Raw genomic sequence first — 27,855 nt, 5'->3', positions numbered from 1 at the left:
ACTTGCTGCTGCCATCCTTTGCCTCTATCACATAGCCAATTGCTACTGTTAACCCTTTCAGGACCAAGGGACATATTTGTCCCATAACTTTAAAATCCTATAAATTTTGATTGGGATAGTCTACAGTTCTAAATTTGATATGTACGGATTCCATATGATACTGCCTTTATGTAAACAAACTGGTTCCAACATTCATTCATTAGCGTCGTTGCCAGATTGACGAGAAGATTCACTTGCCACACTGTCCATAAGCCAGAAGTTTGATTTTTTTTTAAAAAAATAATGATATTTCACAAAAAAAAATCAATTTTTTGGCATCTGCAAGCCCTTTTTACCATAAAAATGTCATCAAAACCACAAAAATTGGCCTACGATCCTTATGGTCCTGAAAGGGTTAAGGTAACCTGTTTGACTCCTGCACAAGTCTTGAGGCAGTATTAGGAGTAGTTTCTGTGGATACTGAATAGGTCAAAGAACTCTGGCCTCACAGATGTTAATTTGTTCATCTATGACAACATACATATGGGCTGCCTTCTCAGGCTGCCTTTTAGGGTACACTCGGGATAGGCATATCTTAGTGCAGGATCTTCCTTCTTGGTCTTCTCCACACGCCATTGTGCATTTAGGAGTGACTTGGAATGTTGCAGTTATCCCATCCTCTATCTCCTCGCCATGACTTGACTTGGGGTTTGAATCTGTACTGTCTGGGTGCAGGACCCAGAGATGTTGGTCGTTGCCACACTTTGTGCACTTGTTTGGCACTTTATAGTCTGATGCAGTGGCTTGCAGAGGTTCAGCATTTGTAACAGACTGTACCTCTTGAGCAGCTCCTTGCGCTCGGCTGGAGAAACAGCATGAAAGAAGGGAGGGGGCTGGAGAAACAGCATGGAGAAGGGTTGGAGACATAGGCAGTGGAATGCTTTTTTGTTTGGGGGCTCAAAAGCTCCGCCCAGACTCTACCTAAGCTCTACCCCTGACCCACCCCCATAATAATGATAGTATTAATTGTAATACCATTTTTTTCCATTCATTTTTCAAATATACACACCATATAATCTTATTATCAACACATAATGGTTAACCACAAAATTAAACTACACAAAGCACACTGTATACTTCTCAACATTCATTCCTACCAGAACACCTGGCCTTGGTCACACATGCAGAACACAGGTAATAACCCCTATGCAAACACAGGACCACAAACTAAGGGCCTGTTTTACAAAGCTGCGCTAGCAGCTGCAGTGCAGTAATGGCCCTGAAGCCCTTAGAGATTTAAAGGGCTTCAGGGCTGGCGGTCCTTCAGGGTGGGTCAGGGCATCAGGCCTTCAGGGTGGAGCGGGCAGGCAGGCAGGCAGGCCTTCAAGGGGGAGGGGGGTGACAGGGAGGCAGGCCTTCAAGGGGGTTGACAAGCAGGCAGGCCTTCAAGGGGGGGGGACAGGCAGGCCTTCAAGGGGGGAGACAGGCCTGCAAGGGGGGGACAGGCAGGCAGGCTTTCAAGGGAGGGACAGGCCATCAAGGGGGGTGAGACAGGCAGGCAGGCTTTCAAGGGAGGGACAGGCCTTCAAGGGGGGGACAGGCAGGCCTTTGGGGGGTGCAGGCCTTCAAGAGGGGGCACAGGCCTTCAAGGGAGGGATAGGTCTTCAAGGGGATCAGGCAGGCAGGCCTTCAAGGGGAGGGGGACAGGCAGGCAGGCAGGCCTTTAAGGGGGGGCAGGCCTTCAAGGGGGGTGCAGGCCTTCGGGGGGGTGCAGGCCTTCGGGGGGTGCAGGCCTTCAGGGGTGGGATGCAGACCTTTAAGGGGGGACAGGCCTTCAGGGAGGGGTCCCTGGTGTAGAAATACACGGAGGGAATGGGGGGGTTCAAAGAGACGCGCAAATGCCGGACTTTGGGTGGGAAGAAATAATGGGTCTGAAAATAAAGAAGAGGAAGAGAGATGATGGACCATGGTTTTTAGAGAGGGAAGGAACAGAAAGGGAGAAAAGTTGGACAAGGGATGGTGTGGAGGGGGGATAGAGATACTGGATAGGAGGGTAGTTGGGAAAAGAAAGGGAGAGATGGTGGACCCTGGGGTGGTGGGGAAGGAGGGAGAGATGCTGGATGAAAGGGTAGTTAAGAAAAGATGGATCTGTGGAGGGAGACGAAAAAAGGAAAGATGCCAGACCTCCTGGGGAGGGAAGGGAAACGGGGAGGACAGAGATGGCAGATGGATGGTTAGCAAGCAGAAAGAAGGAAGAAGGAGACCCTGGCAAGCAAGTTATCAGAAGACAACCAGAGCCTTGGACCGACAAGATTTGAAAAATAACCAGACAACAAAAGGTAGAAAAACTAATTTTATTTTCTGTTTTGTGATTACAATATGTCAGATTTGAAATGTGTATCCTGCCAGAGCTGGTGTTAGACCGCAAACGTGAGCTAGGATTTAACAGAGAGAGGAAAAGTCCTTTTTGTTTCTTTATTTTATTTACACCACAGCGCCAGTGTGGTTATTAGAAGCCGAAGGGGGGTGAAAAAGCTATAAAATAAACCCATCAGGATGTTTGGGAAAAAAAAAAAAAAAAACCACCCAATTGGGCAGGAAAGTTGAATTGAAAAACCAATTCAATAGGCTGAATCGAATCAAAAAAATTTTTTTCTTTTTCTTGAATCGGGCAGCACTAGTTTGCGCTACTGTCTTAGACTTTAGGACCTGGGATTGGGGAGAGATGGCATCCTCAGTACTTTAAGCAAGTGAAACGAGGATTTGGTCAGACTTTTGAAGGGTCTGCAGAAGAAAAATATTGTATAGGCCGGGGACATGAGACAGCAGGAAACGGGAACTTTTCTTCCTTCTATTTTTGTGAATGGCAAGGCTGAGGATGTCAGAGTTCAGTTAAAATATTTGCTTTATAAGAAAATATAATAATGTGTTTTATAAAGTTTATAAGCATTGCTGGCCTACCCATTCCTAATGGTGGTGGTGGTGGCAGCGTGTCAATGTGTTGAGAGGAAGAGGTGGTCTGGGAAATTCTACTGAGCAAACTCCAGGCCCATTTCCACCCCCCAGTTAGTCTACTCCACTCAACTGGTTCACACACTGAGTGGGTCTTTGGGTGTTGTGCCTGGGTAGTTGTTTTGGGATCTCTTCTAGTGGTTTGTCAGTATCTCCTTGTGGTCCAAGGAAGGAAACTTTGTTAACCTTAGCATTGACCTTCAGAATATGTTTGTAACAGTGCTGCTTGTGTGGCATTAGGCTATGTAGTGATCGAAAGAAAAAAACAGACTTTTGCACATTTTTGCACTATATGGTGGGTGTATGAGGAGATTCACATTTCCTGCACAGCTAAGTCCTTGTGAAGTTACCTTGTTCTTTCTGTATTTGACATCTAGCAAGGTCTCTGTTTGGAAGGAAAGATCTAAGCTTAAAAATGAAGTGGCCAGAAGTTATGGTAAAAGCAGATAGCGTTGCTGATTTTAAGAAAGGTTTGGACAAATTCCTGGAGGAAAAGTCCATAGTCTGTTATTAAGACATGGGGGAAGTGTCTGGTTGCCCTGGATCGGTAGCATGGAATGTTGCTACTCTTTGGGTTTTGACCAGGTACTAGTGACCTGGATTGGTTACCATGAGAATGGGCTACTGGGCATGATGCACCATTGGTCTGACCAAGTTAGGCTATTCTTATGTTATGTTCTCATCTGTAGGGGCTTTTGTTTTCACTTCTTATTTTAATGTATTTTTTTTTCCTGGGAACTTATCAGTGTTTTTCTAGAATGGGAACAAAAATGGAAGAGAATTAATGTGTGTGGAATGGGGGGGGGGGGGTTTTACTAATTTCTTCAGCTAAATAATTAAATCCACCTCAACCAGACATAGGAGAACTCACGCACCATTCACACACCCTCCAACCAAAATCGTCAAAAGAAAAAAAAACTGTTCGACAACCTCCTAACGCTTGACCCCCAACTCTACAACCTATTGACCTCGACCACAAACTACAAAACCTTCAAAAAAGAAATAAAACACCTTCTATTCAAAAAACACATAAAACCGAACTAACACAGTCAGAACTGTCCCAAGCATCACCTGCAACTACTCCATATGTACTTCTGATGTCATGACAATTCAGATATAATTTATGTTATGTTTGGAATAATGGTTACATATATGAGGTTCAATAAAAGAAAATTTTCAGTGCCTATTTCTATTATGACCATATATTTTTCATGGTTACTACAAAAAATATTTTTTTACATGGGGGGGTGTCAAAAAATGATGGGCCCCGGGTGCCACATACCCTAGGTACGCCACTGGAGAGACAGAAATAGCAGGAAAGGAGGTCAGGAGTGAGGTGGCACCCACCGGGGGAGGGGGGAGGATTGGATGGAGAGAGAAAGAAAGAATCACCCACAGGAGCGCAGGATTGGAAAGAGAGATAGAATCACCCATGGGGGAGGATGGTTGGAGGGAGAGAAAGAGGGAAGCACAAAAAGGGTACAGAGGATGGGAAGGGGTCCAAGGGAATGGATGAAGTATGGGCGGAGTCAGTTGTCTTCTTTTCTTTTTTGTCTTCACAAATATCGTAACCCTATACCGGAACATTTTTTCCCCAACTAAAACTAGATTGACAACCAGATCTAGAACCTGTTCTCTAATCCTTGCCTCAGTTCTCTGCCCGAAACCCCCAGCAAGATACAGTTTTATCATTGCTGTCTCTGCTGTAGTGCACGGATCCCATGGATCCTCCAGAGGAGGTATCCAGATAGCACTGCGATTGCTCAAAATAATTTTAAAAAGTAGTTCTGTGGATCTTATTTTATTGAACACAGCCCGGCAAGGCAATTGCATGGCCCCTTCTGCGTGAAAACGTCTGTGCAGGGTCAGACTTCGAGTCCATTAGAAGGGCTTGATCTTATACTCAGTGATCGATTGTTCCAGCCTTTCCTGCTGTAGGCGAGGGAGGGCAGGACCATTGTTGCCGCGAGCTGCCTGTCACTTGGCCTCGTGGTGCTCGGGACGGGGCTTTAGTGCTTGCAGGTATGTTAGGTGTCAGTTCCTTGCTCGGTGTGTGTGAATGATGAGGACTCTTAATTAACCCTAGGCGTATGAAACGGGAGCTTGAAGATTCTTAAATATGGCTTTTAATACTAGGGGGGGTGGGGACGCAATATGTGACACTGCTCATTGTTCTTTTTAATTGTACCGGTGTTCTTGCATTTGCTTCTAAATCAACTTATGTGTGCTGCTCTGCTGTGCTTTGAAATCCCCTGCCAGAATTTGCAGGCAACCCAGTTCCAAGAGGGAGATTGTAGACTGGTCCTGGATTTCTACCAACCTCATCCTATGCTTTATGGAACCTACAGCTCCAATTTCAATGTAGAATCAAAGACTACTACTAATCCTTTCTATAGTGCTTCTAGACACATGCCGCGCTGTTCACATTATGTGTAGCTACTTTCTCTGCCCCTAGTGAGCTCACAATTTAAGATTGCTTAAAAGGTGTGGGTTTAAAACTAGGAATGACCACGTTGTCTCCCTCCTGTAACTGGATACCTCGGAAGTTTTTCCACTGCACTGGACTATACTTCAGAGGGGGGAGGGGGATGTCAGCCAATGAAATTGCTCCATAAAGAAACACCTCCCCCCACCCCTGACACACACACAGACATTTTCAGATGTCCATTCAGATGTTGCTTAGAAAGCATTTTCCAGTGTGCCTTTAAAACAGCAAAGTATTTGCCTTGCTGTTTGTACAACTTGTTCTTTATTCATGCATCATTTACTGTATTTGGGGAATGGTGGGGAGAGGAAGAGAAAGGTTGTAGACTTGATATACAGTAAACTCTCTGTTACCCTGCACCCAAGGGGATTGGTGGATGCAGGATAAGGCAGATAACAGTAGTTTCTGGTTTGCTTGAGAGTTACTGTAAAAATAGTTTTGTCTCCCATCCCACCTCACTCTATCATCCCCACCCCCCACTTGTAGGTCCAACATCTGTCCTTCCCTTCTTTCTGGGTCACTTTCCCACCCTCCTCTCCCCACTTATGGGTCCAGCATCCATTCATCTCCCCTCCCCTGCACAATGATGGACCTGCTGGACCCTCCCCCACCCTCCCGAAACACACTTCTGGACCAGAGTCTGGTTTCCTGGACCCCCCTCACTGAAGCAGCAGTGGCAGCCGGTCAGCAGAGGCAGCACTGAAAACAGGCTGTTTGCAACCAGCTCCGGCAGGGCTTTTCCTCTGCAGAGTCAGAAGTGACACATCAGAGGAAAGGCCCTGCCTGGGCTGGCCATGAGCAGCCTGTTTTCAGTGCTGACTGGCTGCTGCTGTTTTGGGTAAGGGAGGGACAGAGGGGGGTTCTCAGCTCAGGACTGCTGCCACTGCTGGTGCTTCAGGGCTGCAGGAAGGGAGGGGGTTTTCACAGCTCAGGACCGCTGCTGCTGCTTTGGGGCTGTAGGGAGGGGGAGATTCACGGTTCAGGACCACTGCTGCTGCTGCTTCAGTGATGATTGTGGGGGGTTTTTCTGGTGATTTTGTTTGCCACTTGGGTGAAAGTGCTGGCTGTTTGAGTACCAGTTAATTGGAATTCTACTGTGCTGCTTTTTCTGCATGGTTTACACAATCAAAGAGGTTTACATGGGGCAATGAAGTGCTAAGTGACTTGAGTGTTATAGCGGTTCACTACTACTACTACTTATCATTTCTGTAGCACTACCAGATGTACGCAGTGCTGTGTATTAAACATGCAAGAGACAGTCTGTGCATGTTGTGACAAGTCTCAAGATTATTCATGCACAGTTGTGGCTCAGTGTGAGTCTAACATTCCAAGAGACAGGATGTCAAGAGAGTCCTCGTGCAAATCAAGTACGAAACTGCTAGATTTGGAGCACCATTCAGTGATAACATTTCTCACAAAAGAGTGGAAAAAGTCAAATGAGATCCACGAATGCATGAGTGCAGTTTATGATGAGTCTGCCCCATCATCTTACAAAGTAAAATGTAAGCAGTTTTAAGTGGGGTAACAAGTCCATTGAAGATGACCCTTGTAATGGACAGCCGGTGTCAGCAACTTCCACTGAAATGTGCATGAAAGTTGAGGATTTAATTTTGGCAGACAGACGAATTAAGGTTTTCTGAATAGCTGAAGAAATAGACTTCTCAGCAGGTAGCTTGGGAAATAATTCAGGAAAAGTTGGGCATGTTTAAGGTTAGTGCAAGTTGGGTTCCAAGAATGCCGATGCCATGTCAGAAAGCTACGAGGCTCCAGTGCTGTTAGGAGAACTTGGAGATGTTCCATGAAGACCAAGTGAATTTTTTTCATTGTTTGGTGACTGGAGATAAAACTTGGGCCTATCACAGAGACACTTAGTCCAAAATGGAGTCAATGCAGTGGAACCACAAGTCATCCCCCATCCCAAATTAGTTCAAGATAGAAAAATCTGCAGGCAAAATCATGGCAGTTGTCTTCTGGGATGATGAAGGACTTTGCTTCTAGAATTCATGCCACACAAGACAACCATAACCGGGGAGAGTTATGCCAACACAATGATCACTTTGCAGGAATCAATTAAGGAGAAAAGATGAGGAAAACTAATATCAGGCATGATTTTTTTTCATCACAATGCACCAGTGCACATATCACGACAATCGCAGGCTGTCATCTTAGAATGTAGGTTTCAGCAGCTGAACCATGCACCCTATAGTAGAGAGCTGCATGGGAACGGGGACGACGGGAATCCTGCAGGACCCGTGGGTTCCCCCTTCAGGTCACGGGGATCCCATGGGGGGTGCCCCCTAGGGTCATGGGGATCCCATGGGGACGCCCCCTAGGGTCACGGGGATCCTGTGGGGTTCGATGCAACTCGAGCCTCGAGGCTCGTCTTCTTTTTCCTACCTGCTCTGCTGCGCACACAGCCGACTGGAAGTCTTCCCCGATGTCAGCGCTGACGTCGGAGGGAAGGCTTAAGCAGAGGACCTCTACAGATGGCCAGAACTCCCCTCCACCAAGCACAGCAGTCACTGGTAGCATCCATGAGCCACTGAGGTGCCAGCATCTATGACTCAAGGATGCTACTGCTGCCTGCCAAGCTTGGCAAAAGGGACCCCCGGCCAACTGCAAAGGAAGTCCTCAGCTGACAGCTTGGGGGTTCTCATCAGCTGAGTATTTATATTTTATATTTACATTAGAGGCTCTGGTAGAAACCTGTTTACAAAGTATGTATTCTTCCCAATTAATATTTCCAAATTAATAAAGTCTCTTTGCTTATTTGTAAATGGGTCTCTACCAGAGCTTTTAATTCAGTAGCATAATTAAATGAAATAACTATTTCTGAAGTTTATAGGGACGGGCGGGGACAGAGGGGATTCCTCGCGGGGACGGGTGGGGATGAAGGGGATTCCTCATGGGAACGGGTGGGGACAGAGGGATTCCGGGTAGGGATGGGTGGGATATTGGTGGGGATGGGTGGGATTTCTGTCCCCGCGCAACTCTCTACCCTACAGTCCTGACCTGGCTCCTTCAGATTATTTCCTGTTCTGAGTTTTGAAGAAATCTCTCCATAGACAGTGGTTTTCAAGTGATGAAGATATCAGGAAGCTGTGACGTCCTATTTGAAGGTCAAACAGAAGAATTATTTTCAAAGGGGTTAAGGTCAATGCAGGAAAAGTGGTTGAAGTGTATGGAGCTATTACGGGATTATATTAAAACATAAGAACATAAGAATAGCCTTACTGGGTCAGCCCAATGGTCCATCAAGCCCAGAAACCATTCTCAGAGTGGCCAATCCAGATCACTAGTACCTGGCCAAAACCCAAAGAGTAGCAACATTCCATGCTACCGATCCAGGGCAAGCAGAGGCTTCCCTCATGTCTTAATAACAGACTATGGACTTTTCCTCCAAGAATTTGGCCAAACCTTTCTTAAAACCAGCTACGCTATCTGGTTTTACCACAACCTCTGGCAACGTGTTCTAGAGCTTAACTATTCTCCGAGTGAAAAAATATTACCTCATATTGGTTTTAAAAGTATTTCCCTGCAATTTCATCAAGTGTCCCCTAGTCTTTGTAATTTTTGACAGAGTGAAAAATCGATCCACTTGTACCCATTCTACTCCACTCAGGATTTTGTAGACTTCAATCATATCTCCACTCAGCCATCTCTTTTCCAAGCTGAAGAGCCCTAACCGTTTTAGTCTTTCCTCATACGAGAGGAGTTCCATCCCCTTTATCATCTTGGTTGCTCTTTTTTGAACCTTTTCTAGTGCTGCTATATCTTTCTTGTGATAAGGAGACCAGAATTGTACATAATACTCCAGGTGAGGTCATACCATAGAACGATACAGAGGCATTATAATATCTTTAGTCTTGTTAATCATCCCTTTTTAAATAATTCCTAGCAACTTCAGTGTTCTCCCTAGCGCCTTTCAGCCGGGCGCCCCGCCCGGCTAGATTAGGTGAGCACCCGGCTGTCATCTTGGCTGCAAATTCGCCTCCGCCTGACTTTTTTTTTTTTTAGCGCCAGAAAAAGGGTTTTCAGCTTTACTTTTTTAAACAATTTTCCTACTGCTGGTCGATTTTTACAGTCGCAGTTGGAGGCAGGGGCTGCAGGCTCATTATGACCCAGTTCACTAACAGGAAGAACCCCGACGTCGTGTTTACGTTTGTTCTGCAGCTTATCGCACAAGACGCTCCTGCACAAAGCGAAACCAATCGGAAAGAGGAGAGGCGGAAGCTCGCAGCTGCGTGCTTCAGTAACAGCTGCTGGCTAACAGAGGGAGAAGGTACCTAAGAGAAATGAAGTAGGTCCGAGAAATAGATTCACTATAGGCTAAGGCGGGAGATAGGGCAGGGAGGAAAGCTTACAACTTGGTGTTCTTGCTTGCTTCGGGTCTTCCTCGCTGCCGGGTCCTGCCTACTTTCTGTTTCCATGAAGGCAGGACCCAGCAGCGAGGAAGGCCCGAAGCAAGGAAGAGCTCCAAGTTGTAAGCTTACCTCCGTCGCTGACCTAACTCCTGCCTTGGCCTGTAGCTAACTCCTGCCGACCGCCTCGGGGGGGGGAGAAGTGATGGGGGGAGAGAAATGCTGTTACTGCTGCACCCAATTAGGGGGGAGAGAAATGCTGCTGCTGCTGCACCCAATGGGGGGAGGAGGGGGAGGAAGACCAGGGAAAGGAGAGGAGAGGAAAGAGATGCCAAGACCATAGGAGGGAGGGAAAAGAAAGGAGATACCAGACTATGGGTGGGGAGAAGGAGACAGATGCCAGACCAGGGGAAAGGAAGGAAGGAGGGAGAGAAAGGAAGGAGTGGAGATGCAAGATAATGGAGGGGGTAGGGGAGAGGAGTGAGATGCCAGGGCATGGGGGAGGGGAGGGAAGGGAAACTAAGGAGACAAATGCCAGACCAGAGGGAAAGGAAAGAAAGGTGCCAGAGCAAGGAAGCAGAGGGAGACATAGGAGAGGAGAGAGATTCCAGGGCATGAGGGGAGGGATGGGAAGAGAAATGCTGCTGCAACATCCAATTGGGGAGGGGGGAGAGGAAGAGAAGTGCTGCTGCTGCACACAATTGGGGAGAGAGAGGGGAGAAGGAAGACCAGGGAAGGGAGAGGAGAGGAAAGAAATGCCAAGACCATAGGAGGGAGGGAAAGGAAAGGAGCTACCAGACCATGGAGGGGGGAGCGATGTCAGGGCATATGGGGGGAGGGGAAGGAGACAGATGCTAGACCAGGTGAAAGGAAGGAGAAGAGATGCCAGATAATGGGAGTGGAAGGGGGAGATGGAAGGAGAGGAGAGAGATGCCAGGATATGGGGGGAGAGAAGGGGATAGAGATGCCAGAGCATAGGGGAAGTGGTGGAAACAAAAAAAATGGAGAGGGGGTGAAGCTGAAATGGAGAGAAAGGGCACAGGAGTACAAAGGCACAAAGTACAAAGGTCACAGAGTACAAAGGAGAGAAAGGGCAAAGGATATACAGTTTATTGAAGGGACATAGAAAGAGGGAAGATGCCATATGGAACAGAGAGAGGGAGGACACTGGATGGAAAGGGCAGAGAGGGTGGACAGTGGATGCAAGGAGGAGAGAGAGGGCAGAGGCTGGGTAGAAGGGGCAAAGAGAGAGGACAGATGTTGCATGGAAGGGAGCGAGGACAAACGCTGAATAGAAAGAAGAGAGTGAAGAGAAGATGATTAAAGCAGAAACGACAAAAGGAGGGAAAAAAATTTTCCGTAGAATCAAGTAGTATTGTAACTGTATTGATTAAAGTTTATCAATAGAAAATGGAAATAAGGCAGTTTTTTGGGGACTAAACCCCTTTCCTCAGGTCAGAACAGGATACCATAACAGCAGTATACTGTACTGTCTTGAAGAAAGATTTGGCCTCTGAAAGCTAATTACTACTAATTGAAAAATGGATTAGTCCAATAAAATGGTATTTTCTTATTTCTCTCTTCCCTGTTTTATTTATATTTGTTAATTTGTAAGGTGGTGATTGTTATGTAGCAGTTTTTTCAAATTTACATCTACTGTCTTTATATTTTGCACAGTATTAGGGTACGTGTCACTGTTTCTGTGGTGTTGCATTGTATGCAGAGTCTGGTTTATTGGCGTTTCAGTTTAACTTTTGTCTACATATTTCTATTTTTAGTTTGTGATTATTCCATATTAGGCGAGGGTGTATCTCTGTTCTGTGTGTATGAAAAGGACATGGCTTTCTGTTAGCAATGACTGTGCAGGATCGGGCTTGTTTAGTTTTACAATGCATGTGTTGGTGTTCTAGTGCTCACTGCAGTGTTTAAGATGCTGCCTTTTCCTAGGTGCACCCTTGTTGTGTAACTCATGGATTATTACTAAACGGAGAGAGAAAGAAAGACAGACATATAGAAAGAATGGGGGCATGGATAGAAAGAGAAAGAAAGAAGGGGGCAGGGTGAAAGAAATAAAAAGTTGAGGGAGGGAAGGAGACAGATGCCAGACCATGGAAATAGGGACAGAAGAAGAGAGAGATAGAAGGGAAGGGAAGACATGGAAACATAGATTTTGAAAAGAAAGCAGAAAAATTGAATATTAAGTTAATGCCAAAGATGGATGCAAGGCAGAAAGTGAAGACGGAGAGAAAAACAGTCAAAGGACAAGAAGACCCTGGAAACATAGTTAAATGCACAGAAAAATAAAGTCGATGCACAAAAGGGAGAAAGAAAGTCCAACGTAGTCTGCCATAAACAACAGCAACCAGAAAACAACGAACAGACTGCAGATAATGTACAAGATGCAGGCGTTGTTTATTAGTAAATGCAGTAACATATACAACCTTATAGCCAACCAAGGGACCCGACCCAGTCTGTGTTTCGGATAACACGCCTTCCTCAGGGGTCCATGGTGGTTAAGGTATAAAGCAAACTGCATAAAAGATAACAAACACACGCCAATCACGATCAAATGGCATTGTGTAAGACTTGCTTGACCCCATTTGATCGTGATTGGCGTGTGTTTGTTATCTTTTATGCAGTTTGCTTTATACCTTAACCACCATGGACCCCTGAGGAAGGCGTGTTATCCGAAACACGGACCGTGTCGGGTGCCTTGGTTGGCTATAAGGTTGTATATGTTACTGCATTTACTAATAAACAACGCCTGCATCTTGTACATTATCTGCAGTCTGTTCATTGTTTTCAGAAAAATAAAGTCACCAGACAACAAATGTAGGGAAAATGATTTTATTTTCAATATAGTGATTGAAATGTGTCAGTTTTGAGAAAGGAAAGATATTAAACTTTAAATGTGAGGGCTGCAGAAAAAATAATTAATGACAATTTTGCATAAGGTAAAACTCTTTATAGTTTATAAATCTTTCCTTTAATTGTTAAAGGAAAGATTTATAAACTATAAAGAGTTTTACCTCATGCAAAGTTGTAATTTCTTTAATAAGACATTAACTATTTTTTCTGTGGCCCTCCAAGTACCTACAAATCCAAAATGTGGCCCCACTAAGGGTTTGAGTTTGAGACCATTGCTCTATACCATTTGAAAGAGGGCAAATATCTAATTATTCACTTCTAGAATTGGATACTTCTTAAATTTAGTAAAAATATTCTGGCACAAGTGTCAAACCTTAAAAAAAGGAAGCAATAATGAACATTGGAAAATAATAATTAATAAAAATAGTTTAGGGCTCCTTTTACATAGGTGCGCTAGTGTTTTTAGCGCACACACCGGATTAGCCTATGCTAGCTGAAAAACTACCGCCTGCTTAAGAGGAGGCGGTAGGGGCTACATGCGCGGCAATTTAGCGCACGCTATTCCGCGCATTAAGGTGCTAACGCATCTTTGTAAAAGGAGCCCTTAATTTTCCCACCATCAAATTTCCCTGTCTCGCCTACCCCACCCAGCTACTTTTTCATGCCACCCGGCTGGAAAAAATTTCTGGGGAGAATACTGAACTTGATTGCTTTTTTGGCCACCGCCGCACATTAGGCAGAAGGTTTCATTCTATTGTTTACAATGACACTCGGATCCCTTTCTTGTATACCAACCCTCAAGGCGGACCCTAGCATCTGGTAACTGTGATTTGGGTTATTCTTCCCAATTTGCATGACTTTCCATTTGTCCACATTCAATTTCATCTGCCAGTTGGATGCCCAGTCTTCCAATTTCCTAAGGTCTGCCTGCAATGTTTCACAATCCACATGCATTTTAACAACTTTGAACAATTTAGTGTCATTTGCAAATTTAATAACCTCACTTGTCGTTCCAATTTCCAGATCATTTATAAATAAGTTAAATAGCACTTGTCCCAGCACTTGTCCCTGCAGCACTCCACTGTTTACTCTCCTCCATTGAGAAAAATTACTATTTAACCCTACCCTCTGTTTTCTATCCGATAACCAATTCCTAATCCACAACTGAACTTTGCATCTTATCCCATGACTCTTTAATTTTCTCAGGAGCCTCTCATGAGGAACTTTGTCAAAAGCTTTCTGAAAATCTAGATACATTATATCAACCGGCTCGCCTTTATCCACATGTATTCACACCTTCAAAGAAGTCAAGCAAATTGGTGAGGTAAGATCTCCCTCGGCTGAACCCATGCTGACTCTGTCTCATTAAATCATGTTTGTCTACGTGTTCCACAATTTTATTTTTTTATAATTGTTTCCACCATTTTGACTGGTACTAAAGTCAGGTTTATTGGTCTTAAATTTCCCGGATCTCCCCTAGCACCCTTTTAAAAAATCGGTGTAACATTGGCCACCCTCCAATCTTCAAGTGCTACAGTTGATTTTAGCGACAGGTTACAGATCACTAACAGCAGATCATCTTGAGTTCCTTAAGTATCCTGAGATGTATACCATCTGGTCCAGGTGATTTATCACTTTTTAACTTGTCAATTTCTTTCAGTTCCTCCGCATCATCATCCTTAAATACTATTTCGTGTTCTGTTAGATCTCTTACATGTTCTTCCATAAAGAAAATTTTTCTTTCCTACTGAGGTAAATAAATTATAGAAAGCCCCTCATATTAGTAGCGTGGACCTGAAGTAGGAATGGTGAGAACAGCAGAGAATGTGGAACCAAGAGTAGCCATGAAGCAGCAGTAGACGAGGAACAAAGGGATGGAGAGAAGGCTTGGGAAAAAATAATGGTTGGGTTGGACATATAAGGGGGAATAGAGAGTGAGCTGGGTAGTGGTTGGAAAGGGGAAGAGTGAGATGGAAACTGGCTGTGGTGGGTTGGGGGAGAGAGAAAGAAAGAGAGGAGAAGAGTAGGGACAGGTTTGTGGGGATGAAGTGGGAGTCTGCCCAGCTATAAGTAGTCCTAGTGCAGCTGGTGAAGACTCATCACTTGGCATGTTAGGTTGGCGGGATTGAGGAGGGAAGGGGATATCTGTTATAAAATAGGGAAACTATCCTCATGTGTTTATGAATGAAGGCTCATTGTTCTGATTAAACTGGAGACCCATAGAAGAAGGAGGAAGCTGTAAGGCCAATAATAATATCTGAAAATAATAAGTGTTGAAAAGTTGTAAAATATTTGGATTTAAATGGAAACATGCAAGAAGATTAATTTCTCGCTAACCTGCTTAGTTTGTGATTGTCCCGTGGCAGTGATCTTGTCGCTTTCATTCCACTCCAGGGTCTTCCTGTTTCTTTTGTCCCTGCTGGGAATAGTCATCTAGGACATTACTGGCTCCATTCTCCCTCTCCCCTGGTGACATCATTGGGTAGCACAGAATGAAGGCCTGGGGCAGAGGGTGAAAGCAAGAACACCACCTTCATCATGCAAATGAAGGCATGTTCGCCTTTATGTCCTTAATCTTGCAACCTGAGTGCCCTATATAGAAGACTTGATGTCAATTCTAATCTAATTTAATCTTCTGTTTCTGAATCGTGCATACCTATGCAGGCTCAAGGCGACTTTCATAGAGAAGAGAGGGGAAGGGAGAGGGGGAGAGGGAGGGGGGATACTTAGGCAGGAATGTGGGAAGAGGAAAATCTGAGAGTTCAGATATCAAACAGGACGTTTTTCAGTTTTTTTCCAGAATGTGGTGTAACTGGGTTCCATTCTGGTCATTTCAGTGAGGTCATTCCAGGTTTTCACTCCTAGGAAGGTTAGCATGGAGTGGAAAACACGTTTATATTGGAGGTTCTTTGTTGAAGGGAGATTTAGTAGTATCCTGTTGAGGGTACTTTGAGAAGTAGACCATGCCTTTGAGAAGAGTTGGATGACAGGAGCCGCTAAGTTTCCATGAAGGATTTGGTAAATGATGCATGATGTTTTAAATTTTATTCGTGAAGGGATGGATAACCAGTGTAATTGCTTGATGAAGGCTGAGACCAAGTCATATTTTTTCAGGTTGAAAATGAGTCTTACAGCTGTGTTTTGAATGAGTTGCATTTTATGGACCAGTGTGGAGTTAATTCCCATGTAGGCAGAGTTACAGTAGTCCAGCTGTGGTAGAATCATCGACTGTACAATCAGAGCGAAGTGATGCTGATGGAAGTATGGTCTGATGAGTCTTAGTTGCCTCATGGTGAAGAGGTTTTTTTTTTTTTTTTTCCGAATATTGGAGATTTGAGCTGCCATGGTTAGTGTGGAGTCAAGAATGCAGATTTTATCGATAGCAAGGGTGTTGCCCGATTGAAGATGCTTGTCGGTGCTGTCTGTTGGGCTTTGGTTTTAGCTGGGTTTAGCTTTAGCTTGTTGACTGTTGCCCAGTTTTGGATTCTTTCACTGTTGGTTGAGACTTTGTTGGTAACATCCTATTGGTTGTTGGAATGAGGAGTAGAATGTCATCTTCGTAGGACATTATGCTTTCATCATCAAATATGATGTTTCCGAGAGAATTCATGAAAAGATTAAACAGGATGGGGGAGAGTGGAGAGCCTTGTGGCACCCCACAGAAGGCCTTCCAGGGGTTAGAGATCTCTCTGTTCTTTTTGACGATGTATTCTCTGTTTTGAAGGAAGTCGGAGAATCATTTTAGCACTGTTCCAGTTATACCGATTTCAGACACTTTTGTCAGCAGGAGGTGAAGATCTATGGAGTCAAAGGCAGCTGAAATGCCAAATTGCAGGAGTATTGCCTGACATCCCGTACTGAGTAGTTGTTTGTTTTTTGTGATTAGAGTGATGATGAGAAGCTCTGTGCTGTGTTGTTGTCGGAATCCAAATTGTGACTGATGGAGACATGAATGTTGTTCAATGTAAGTTGCAAGTTGTTTACTTACATGGGTCTCGATGATTTTTGTTAGAATAGGAATGTAGTTGGAGGCCATGGAGAGATCTGCCTTTGGGGTTTTTGGTATGGGAGTGAGAGCTATTTTTCCCATTGTTTCCGGTAATTGACCTTAGTTTAGAAAAGTATTGAGAAGATTGGTGATCCAAGTGATTATTTGTTCGGGTGCGGTTGCGAGGAGGTAGGAGGGGCAGTTGTCTAGGGGACTGCGGCATGTTTCAGAGATGGTCAGGTTGGAGAATGAGGTCCAGATTTGGTCTGCTTTCGTGGGTTTTCTGGGGTGCCTAGGAGTATCAAGAGCATGAGGATCCGTGATGGTCGCTTTGGCTACTTCGGATTGAACTGTCTTGATTTTATTTAGAAAGAAGTCTGCTAGTTCTTGTGCTATGATTTTGTTGAGGTGTCCGTGGAGTCTTGATTCGGAGGGGTAGTAAGCTGTCGCACCAGAAGGAATAGATTTTTTTGTGTCTAACGTTTTAGTACCTAATTCCGCTCTTTCTCCATTTCCTTTCCAGCCGTCTGCATAGTTGTTTGTCAGTTCTCAGTGATTTGGTGAACCAGGGGGTTGTTTGATTTAAATTCTTTATTTTCATTTTATAGTATTGACATAGTATTAGTCAAAACAAAGAAAATAATACAACACCAGTTCAAACTTTAAAATGAGACAATAATCAATAGAGAAAATATACATTAGAAATACAAAAAACAAAGCAAAAATTTTTTTCTTTTCTCATAAGGCAAAACATTAGACCCAAATATAAATTTTTTACTGGCTTGTATCATTAGACCTCAATTAAGTGGGGAGAAAGCTATACAATAGCTGAAACCTTTATCAAATAATACAAAGAAAATAAAAGATGGTAGCAAGGGAGAACAAAAACCTTATAATTGAGCTAAATTGAGACTGAAATTCTCTCAAGAATTCTAAATTTGCTCTTTAGCAGAAATAAATTTTGTCAACTGCTAAGGTTCAAAGAAAATAAATCTTTTCCCTTGATAGGTCATTACACATTTACAGGGGAATCTGAGTACAAAAGTCGCACCTAACTGCAGAACCCTAGGTCTCAAAATAAGAAATTGTTTTCTTCTCTTTTGGGTCATTCGTGACACGTCTGGATACATTCTCACTATTTTAGTCATAAATGGTGCATCTTTAAACTTAAAAAACAATTTAAGCATCCATTCCCTGTCAGCATCGATAGCAAATTTTACAAGTAGCGTAGCAGTTGTCGGTATCTCTTCACCTGACCTCTCAAGGAAATTTGTCAAATCCAAACTATCAGCAGACAAATTCTGCTGGTTTGGTTTTTGAGCAGATACTCTGGTTGGTAAATAATATATTTTAGTGAGAGGCGGATAGGAGGTTTCGGGAACTTTCAAAACTTCTTTCAAATACTTTTTAAATGTATCCTGCGCTGAAATAAGTGGTAATTTTGGAAAGTTGATAATCCGAAGATTACTTCTTTTAGTCATATTTTCCAACATTTCCACCTTAAAATTAAGGTTTCCACTATCTCTTACCCAGACCGAAGCCTGGGACTCCACTGTTTTTATTCTAGTTTCATGTCCATCCACTTTATTTTCAACGCTGGATATCCTATTTTTCATTTCCAAATTTTCAGACACAACAGAGGTATAACGTGTAGTAAGTTGCTGCATTTGGGTTCCCAAAGAGATTTGCAAACTAGATATTGCTTCCCAAATTGTCTCCATATTGAAAACCTTGGGCCTCTGCATTGGTATCAGTTCAGCACCCAGATCCTCTGATGAAAAAGTACCTGGAACTTCAGCAGGCGATGAAGTCAGTGTCAGGAAATCCTGAGGCAATTTCTGTTCCAACTCCTCCGAATGCTCTGATAGTTGATTTGGCTTCACCACTCCTCCTGCTGGGCCGACTCCCGATCTCAGCAGGTCAGGAGAGGGAACACCTGGGGACATTCTCTCCACCATCGACTGGTTAAACGCCCCCGAACAACTCGGAGGACTTCGCTCTTCCATCGACTGGTCAAACGCCCCCAGGCGACTCGGAGGACTTCGCTCTTCCGGGGTTATTGATGTTGCCTCGAGGGAGAGCTGCAACGCTTCAGCCGGCGTGTCTCTCCCAGCCGAGAAAGCCTCCGGCTGTGTTAGCGTCCCTCGCTGAAGAAAAGCATCCATCGGGCCCGATGCTGCTGGCAAGGATTCATTGGGGAAAACCCGAAGTTTGGATTTTCGTTTCACCATACCAAAGGTAAAAGCAGCCCGGGAACTTCCGTGGCGTCTTAACTCCAGCTACCCGCGGCCATCTTCCTTAAGCCACTCCCTCTTCAGGGGGATGTTTGATAATGATTTGTTTTACCGGGGTGGAGGAGGGTGAGGTGTTGGTTATGGTACGATTCCAGCTTCCTAGCGTAGATGTGGTGCAGTTAGAAGGGGAGATTAGGGAGTTCGTTACTGTGTTCCAGAAGAGGTTTGGTTGTGTCCTTCCTCGCACTAATTTCTCTTCCTTTGTGGTTTTGTCACTCCAGCTCTCTGTTGAGAGGTTTAGGTGAAAGTTTAGGAGGTAGTGGTCGGTCCATGGTACTGGGGTCCATTTGATGCCAGTAGTGAGATTAGTGGGAGTGGTTGCAAATATGTCTAGGGTGCGTCCTTTTTCGTGTGTGGGACCCGAGGGCATGACGGTGATTTTGCAGTCTTTAAATAGCGTTTTGAGTGTATGGACATCTTTGTTTTCAGTGGATTCAAGAGGGAAGTTGATATCTCTGAGTATAAGCAGTTTGGTATATTGGCATGCCAGGTTAGTTATTAGTTCTGTCATTTTGAGGATGGAGCTTGATTGAGAGTTGGGGGGTCTATAGATCAGAAGAATTCCAATGTTGCTGAGCATGGAGTTGGGATTGTCTTCAAGTTTGCAAACAATATATTCCAGATCTGGGTGGGTAGCCAAGTCTAATTTGGTGATGGTGTATGAGTTTTTATATATTATTGCTAGGTCGCCACCTCGCTTATGCTTTCTGGGGAATTGAAGTATGTTGTACCCTTGTGGGCAGCGGTGTGGGAGTTCTGAGCCATCAGGTTCTTTTAGCCATGTTTCCACGATGAAGAATAGAGCCAGATCATTGGTTGTGATTAGATCATTTAGAAGGAATAATTTATTCACCACCGATCTTGCATTGATGTACATGCATGGGATAGGGGTGAAGGTTTTTCTATTCTTTTTCGGTTCTGATTCTTGCTTTATGGGTTGCAGATTGCTGTAGGGTTTGGGGGGGAGGTTGTTTTTGTTGTCTTTTGTTGATGTTTTTGTTCGAGAGTATTGGGCTAGAGTTTTGGTAGTTTCATGGTATGTCTTGGGAACGTTTGGAGGATTTAGGGGTCTTGATTTCTGTTGCTTGGTGTGCCATCTGCAGGAGCAAACTGCTGTTTTCCATAATGGACCAGAGTTCCCAAGATACCTAGCCACTAGAGGGAGACGTTTTGGCAGTTTTGAGTTTGAATTTGCATTCTTAAGCATTGTGGAATTTGGAGTTCCTGGTTCTACTCATTGAAATCAGTGCTGCAGATCCCATAGTGCATCAGGACTAAGGAACTTGGCAATTTTGCAGGATCCTCTTGGAGACTGATAAGCTCTCTGTCCCAGGTGCATGTGTGACATCATCTATAAGAGCAGGCTAATTTGCATTTTCCATACCAATGTGTCGAGGACCGTCCTGCAAAGTGATAAGCCCATGCCCCAGTGTAGCAGCAACCTTTCATGTGTCTTGAGTGTTGGCCTCATTGATTTGTACAATTGTTCCTTTTGGTGTCCTAACTCACTCAGTTTTGCTGCTTTTCAGGATAGGTTTCCTTGACACTACTGCTTTCAAGGAACCTATTCCTGTTGTTTTTGGACAAGGTCACTGTGGTATTAATTCACTTTGGAAACATCATCAGGACTCTGTCACATCACGGGCTCATAGTCATATCCTCTGTATTCTAGTGTAAATAATTATGCAGATGTTAACATTGTATCAAAAATGTTAAGATCTCTGAAGTATCTTTATCTTGATGCCCGTTCAATTAATACCAATAGCTGTCTTATCATTCCCTCTGTAATGCCCCCAACTGAGCACTATATATAGATGTGCCTTCCTATCCATTTTGTCTATCTTGACTACATTATAAGCTCTTTTGAGCAGGGACTGTCTCTCTTCTATGTTTTGATGGTCAGCGCTGCGTATGTCTAGTAGCGCTAAAGAAATGGTTAGTTTTAATGTAGAATGTTAACATCTGAGCTAGGGTGCTATAGAATCGGTTGCGGGGGAGGGAGGATATTTCAGTGCTAAATTGCCCCACAGGGAAACCAATAATTTTTTAATCATTTGATATATTTTGGGATAAATTCTATATATGGCGTGTAACAAATTGTCCCCCCCCCAAAAAAATCGCTATTCTATATGCGTCAATGAAAGTTAGGCGTGGTTTATAGAATAGTGTTTATGCCTGGGAACTGCACCTATCTTAGGCACAACTGTTTGTACCAATGAAAACATGGTGCAAATGCTGCTTATTCTATAACTAAGTGCATAATGTCAAGGAATACCCCTAGTCTGCTCATGACCCACCCATTTCAAAATTTAGGTACAGGTTCAGTGCCTAAAGTTACACACATAACTTGTAATTAAGGGGTCCTTTTATTAAGGCACGCTAACTGATTTAGCACATGCTAAGGCGCCCATAGAATATAATGGATGCCTTGGCATTTAGCGCATGCTAATCTTTAGTGCGCACCAAATCGGTTAGCGCACTTTAATAAAAGGACCCCTAATTCTAATTAGTGTCAATAATTGCTTTTTGAAATGCCAATTATTGATACCAGTTAGCTTGTAAGTTAAATAGCTTGTGCAAATTGGGTAAACGCCCAAATTTGCAAGCACAATTTTCAGCGGATTTTTTAAATAGAATTAAGGGGTTAATGTGTTTTTATGGTTGTTGTTTTTTTATTTAGAGATGAATTACTCTCGATTCATCACTGCAGTAAGTGCAGCGAGAAAGGTTTCCAAGATTAGAGAACTGAGTAAGTATGTGGGGGTTTTCATGACCTTTGGATCCATTGGAGCATCCTATAACTTGGTGCTTCAGTTTGGGTGCCACAGTAATAATGCATGCTGAGTGCTATAATGGCTTAAGCCATTATATATATAAGAAATAGTTTTCTCAAATTGCCAAAATCATTCAAACACTGTCATCTCATATATGTATTCCACAGTTTTAAACTGTATTATTAGTATTCATATTAGTTAATTGCAAGGTCTTCAGAAGTGCCAGCTGATAGCCAAGTGTTATCAATGGCTAAAATTCAACTTGTTGGCACTGGCCTCCTCATAAGACCTGCATAATTCTATTTTAGTGCTCTTTTGTGCTCTGTGCTCATTGCAAATAAATATTTAATGCTTTAACTTATTTAATACTAGAAAAGTTTAAAACTTATCTCAGCGTATGTATTGCTTATATCGGGAAGGGACTGTCTTTCTCTCTCTCTCTCTCTCTCTCTTTCTTTCTCTTTCTTTCTTCTCTCTCTCTCTTTCTCTTTCTTTTACTCTCTCTTTCTTTTACTCTCTTTCTCTTTCTTTTTCTTTTTTTCTCTCTCTCTCTCTTTCTTTCCGAGTTGCAAAGTCTGGCCCTAGCTAGACCTCAAGAGGCTCCGAAATATTCAATAGAAAAGGTTTGGCTTAACTCAGCCAAGCAGAGTAGCTAGAGGCAAGTAGTTAAGGCACACTGGGCTCTCCCTAAACCAACTCTGGCCCTGCCTTTTATGCTTTCTAGTAGCTGCTTTTCTGGCTCCCTCCCTTCCCATGTCACTTCCCCTTTGGGAAGGACTATGGAACTTAAGGTGGTTCTGACATTGTGAATATCCAGCAGGGGGATTGGCGACATTTTGCAGACTCCCTCACACCCTCCAAAAATGTTCAAGGACCCCATTTCATCCCCAGCTGTCTTTGTCTTGTACCTTTACCAAGCATAGTCTTTCGTTGTCTTTTTTCCTGTCCCTACCAGCTAGTCCCCTTCACTGTCTCTCTCTCTCTCTCCTGCCAGCAAGTTCCCGTTAGTCTCTATTCTCCATCAACCTCATCACTCTTCCCCTTCCCATCCTCAAGCAAACCATTGTTTCTTTTTTCAAGCCTCTCCACCATTGTTCCTGGACTCACAAGCTGAACCCATTTATCTCGTTAGTTTTTCTTTAGCGTAGCTCAGAACAGTTCTTCTCATTCTTAGTTAGAGCAGCCAAGACTGGTTCAAATTCCACTGTGGCTGCTTGTGATCTTGCAGGAATAAATGGCTTGCCCATTGCCTGAGGTATGAAACCCTCCAGGAATAGGGAAATGCCTGAATGTAGAAGGGCATGAGATAAATCCAAATCCCTTCCCTGTCAGGTGTTTGGCACTCATGTCCTGGAGCTACTTCGTTATTTAGCACAGAAAAGTTATTATAGCATCTGAACCACCAAAATTACACATTAAGGAGGCAATATGTTTCAGAATCCCGTGGTTCATTTTTGCGGTTGTAGCTTTTGAATGCCGTGCTTTATCTGTTGATGTTACTTTGTGAAACATGCAGTACAAGTTGCAGAGAAAACAAATCAACTAGTTCTTCCTTTCCATTGTAGCTGAGCTGACCTTGAGGTCACCAAAATCCCTAATCTCCATGGCGGGAGGCGCACCAAATCCAAACACATTTCCATTCAAGACAGCAAGCATCGGAATTGGAGATGGAACTACCATTACAATTGGAGAAGATTTGATGAAGAAAGCTCTTCAGTACTCCGCCTCAAGAGGGTATAGTAACTGTCAGCGTTTTTAAGAAAGGAAGTGTCTACCATACCACATCATTTCTGTAGAACTAATCAATGCATGCAATGCTGTACAAACGGTGGCATAGTAAGAGGGGGGAGATGGTGGTCCACCCCAGGCGCGGTCTTCCTAAGGGTGTGAATCCCCTCTTCTTCTCCTTGCCGCGTGTGTGCACCCCTTGCCTCCCCCATACTTTTTTTACTTCCCCAGCGTGAGGTTGCTGCCCACATCAGCATCGGCATTTTCTCTGATGTCACTTCCATGACCCGCAGCTAGGAAGTGATGTCAAAGGGTGACCGAACACTGACGTGAGCATGCTGCTCATGCTGGAGAAGTTAAAAAGGTACGGGGAAGGGGGCGTGCATACGACGGGGGGGGGAAGGGCGCCACCGCCCTGGGCACTGCTCACCCTTATTATGCCACTGTGTACTGGAACACACAAGGCAAATCTTGACTCTGTAGTGAAGTGTCCCGCAAACTTTTCCAGCCGGCACACTAAATGTAGTACCCCGGCCGGAAGACACCCGGAAGTTGATGCGATGATGTCACGCCTATGCCTGCTGACTTTTGGATCTTGAATTTCCTTGGCCGTAGAGAACATAAGAACATAAAAATAGCCTTACTGGGTCAGACCAATGGTCCATCAAGCCCAGTAACCCATTCTCACGGTGGCCAATCCAGTTCACTAGTACCTGGCAAAAACCCAGGGAGTAGCAACATTCCATGCCACCGATCCAGGGCAAGCAGTGTCTTTCTTAATAACAGACTATGGACTTTTCCTCCAGGAAATTGTCCAAACCTTTCTTAAAACCAGCTATGCTATTCGCTCTTACCACAACCTCTGGCAGAACCTGATGTTTTCACCATAGCAGATATTGCTAGGGCATTGAGGCTCAATAGAAAAAGCAACTTCTTCTATGTGCATATCACATGAACAGATCAGGTCCACGCCTAGGCTGTGCCCTCAAGCTTTTCTTTTTTTTTTTTTTTTAATTATTTTTTATTTATACTTTTACAATCTAACATGTCAATCAGTACTTGAAGGAAACATAACAATCCAATAAGAAAAACAAATATTAATTATAAAATAATACCACATAGTAACTATGAGTAAAGTCCACAGTCTGAGAGGAGAAGGAATCAATCACTTCCAAGGGTAGTTGGTTTCAGGAATATAAACTAAATTAATACAATACAAATAACAGAGTGCAGTTGGAGTTATTTAACTAATGGCCTGCTGGGTTGATTCCATGGAGGTATCTGGAATTCTTGTGGTTACTTTACCTTCAAGAAAAAACTGCAGTTGATCGGGTTCATAAAAAATATATCTATTACTCTGATAAGTGATGCAACATTTACAGGGGAAACGTAATTGAAAAGTTGCCCCTAAACTCAAAACAGACTGACGACAAGCCAAGAACTTCTTACGTCTGGCTTGTGTCCACTTAGATACATCAGGAAATATAGAAATTTTGAATCCATGAAATTCCACCTTTTCAGTCCTATAGAATAGACGAAGAATTGCTTCTTTATCTTGAAGAAAGACAAAAGTTACCAATAAAGTAGCTCTAGTCAATGAATCTTCTTACGATGTCTCCAGCATACCAGTGAGATCCAATTCTCCCGGTATGGCGTTCCCTTTATCTTTATCCTCCTTTGGTAAATTTAAGTAATATATCTTTTGTAATGGTGGCATATTATTTTCAGGAAATTTCAAAACAGTGTTCAAAAAGGAATGAAATAGATCCCTAGGAGATTGAAACTTGGAGACAGGAAAGTTTAAAAGTCTCAAATTCAAGTTCCTATTAGCATTTTCCAAATTTTCAATTTTCCTAGCTAGTAAAACTTAGAAGGAAAAGTGTGCCTTTTTGCAGATGATACCAAGATTTGTAACAGAGTAGACACCGAAGAGGGAGTGGAAAATATGAAAAAGGATCTGCAAAAGTTAGAGGAATGGTCTAATGCCTGGCAACTAAAATTCAATGCAAAGAAATGCAGAGTAATGCATTTGGGGATTAATAATAGGAAGGAACCGTATATGCTGGGAGGAGAGAAGCTGATATGCACGGACGGGGAGAGGGACCTTGGGGTGATAGTGTCCGAAGATCTAAAGGCGAAAAAAACAGTGTGACAAGGCAGTGGCTGCTGCCAGAAGGATTCTGGGCTGTATAAAGAGAGGCGTAGTCAGTAGAAGGAAGAAGGTGTTGATGCCCCTGTACAGGTCATTGGTGAGGCCCCACTTGGAGTATTGTGTTCAGTTTTGGAGACCGTATCTGGCGAAAGACATAAGAAGACTTGAGGCGGTCCAGAGGAGGGCGACGAAAATGATAGGAGGCTTGCGCCAGAAGACGTATGAGGAGAGACTGGAAGCCCTGAATATGTATACCCTGGAGGAAAGGAGAGACAGGGGAGATATGATTCAGACGTTCAAATACTTAAAGGGTATTAATGTAGAACAAAATCTTTTCCAGAGAAAGGAAAATGGTAAAACCAGAGGACATAATTTGAGGTTGAGGGGTGGTAGATTCAGGGGCAATGTTAGGAAATTCTACTTTACGGAGAGGGTGGTGGATGCCTGGAATGCGCTCCCGAGAGAGGTGGTGGAGAGTAAAACTGTGACTGAGTTCAAAGAAGCGTGGGATGAACACAGAAGATTTAGAATCAGAAAATAATATTAAATATTGAACTAGGCCAGTTACTGGGCAGACTTGTACGGTCTGTGTCTGTGTATGGCCGTTTGGTGGAGGATGGGCAGGGGAGGGCTTCAATGGCTGGGAGGGTGTAGATGGGCTGGAGTAAGTCTTAACAGAGATTTCGGCAGTTGGAACCCAAGCATAGTACCGGGTAAAGCTTTGGATTCTCGCCCAGAAATAGCTAAGTCTTAACAGAGATTTCGGCAGTTGGAACCCAAGCATAGTACCGGGTAAAGCTTTGGATTCTCGCCCAGAAATAGATAAGAAGAAAAAAAAATTAAATTAAATTAAAAAAAAAATTTAAATTGAATCAGGTTGGGCAGACTGGATGGACCATTCGGGTCTTTATCTGCCGTCATCTACTATGTTACTATGTTACTATTTTACTATGTTTCTCTTCAAAAGTTTTAAATTTACTATTAGTATTTTGTGTGGAAAGTACAATTTGGGAGCATACCTTATGTAAAGTATCCATAGCGCTCCATAATGCCTCCATAGCGCCCCATGTCAATCACCGCTGGTTTAATCAGGGGAGCGGGGGGAGCTATTCCGGGGGACTCCACCATAGGATCCAGCTCCACCTTCCCCGCTTCCCACTGACTTTCAGGTCTTCCGGTTTCCGATGCTGACTGTAAAGAAGTCAGCAAGCTGTGGTTTCCATCCGGGGTCAGGGGTGAGACCTGCATCGCCGCCAGAGACATCAATTCCGGCGCTTCCTGTGCGTCTGAGGGCGTCCCCGACATCATCCCGGGACTCCAGGCCCAAAGGGGCTAAGCGAAACATCGCCTTCCAGGACCGAGGTCTGCCCTCCTCGGTCAGCGGATGCGCCCTCTCCAACTGGGACAACATAGGATGTTATTGCCGCTTGCTGAGTCAGTGAAGTGGAAGAGGAGGCAGGAAGCACACTCCTCTGCTTACCCCTGCGCTTAGGCATAGCAGGTAAATTCTATAAGAAAAGTTTAAAATTTAAAGAAAATGCCGAGCAGAGCAGGAGCCACTTGATAGCTCGACTCACTCCGACGCCATCTTGATTCCCTCTCCCCCCTCAAGCTTTTCTGATGCTTCATACCACTATTAAGCTTGCATATAATATCTCAGTTTTGCAAGGCCTGTATTCCTTACTTTCTAGAAGAGCTATTGCTGGGCAGATATGTAGCATGCACAACTTCTCTTTATGGAATTTTCTTTCTTTTGATGTGCCATTAAGACCACATTAATTTCAATGAATTTTTTCCAATTAAACCAGTTAACCCAGTCTCTCACAGCAGTTACTTAGCCGGTTAGTGGATTGAATATCGCCACTTAAGTGACTAAGTTGCCACTTCTCCCACAGCCTGATCCTAACCTAGCAAGTTGATAAACATGGCTTAATGGGAAGACAACTATATTTAGAAAAGAGAGGGTAAGTCTAACTAATATATTAAATAGAATTCTTTGAAGGGGTGAACACAAGCAAGTGGATAAAGGTGTTTGGCTTTTCAGGTGTGGCCCTTGGTAACAAGCTATTAGCAGCAAGAATTTCAGTGTCCTATCCTCAGTAAGTCCAGTTTTGGTACATACTAGAGAATGACATGGTGATTGTTACCCGCGGGTAGCCGCAGGTAACCCACCGAAATGGGGAGAGAAAAAATAGTGGTCACTGCGGGGACGGG

At 43.8% G+C, this 27,855-nt stretch overlaps 1 protein-coding gene across 4 annotated transcripts in view; it reads left to right on the top strand.

The window, feature by feature from the left end:
• Window positions 1-4,820: 4,820 nt before the first annotated feature.
• The window catches only part of AADAT (aminoadipate aminotransferase), a 79,848-nt gene continuing 56,813 nt past the window's right edge, over window positions 4,821-27,855 (top strand). Inside the window, exons 1-3 of one of the 4 annotated variants that reach the window (XM_033942446.1) lie at window positions 4,821-5,013; window positions 21,668-21,736; window positions 23,327-23,495. In XM_033942446.1, the coding sequence (XP_033798337.1) occupies window positions 21,670-21,736; window positions 23,327-23,495 (236 nt within the window). In that variant the 5' untranslated portion in view covers window positions 4,821-5,013; window positions 21,668-21,669. Of the gene's footprint in view, window positions 5,014-5,061; window positions 5,080-5,324; window positions 5,353-13,980; window positions 14,030-21,667; window positions 21,737-23,326; window positions 23,496-27,855 lie in introns of those variants that run through there. The other 3 variants (XM_033942474.1, XM_033942464.1, XM_033942455.1) reach the window with 3 other exon arrangements.

Source organism: Geotrypetes seraphini, chromosome 1 (genome assembly GCF_902459505.1).
Source record: "Geotrypetes seraphini chromosome 1, aGeoSer1.1, whole genome shotgun sequence".
In the NCBI taxonomy this organism is placed as follows: Eukaryota; Metazoa; Chordata; class Amphibia; order Gymnophiona; family Dermophiidae; genus Geotrypetes; species Geotrypetes seraphini.
Note: the sequence above shows the minus strand (reverse complement) of the source record. Positions and strands in the feature narration are given on the sequence as shown.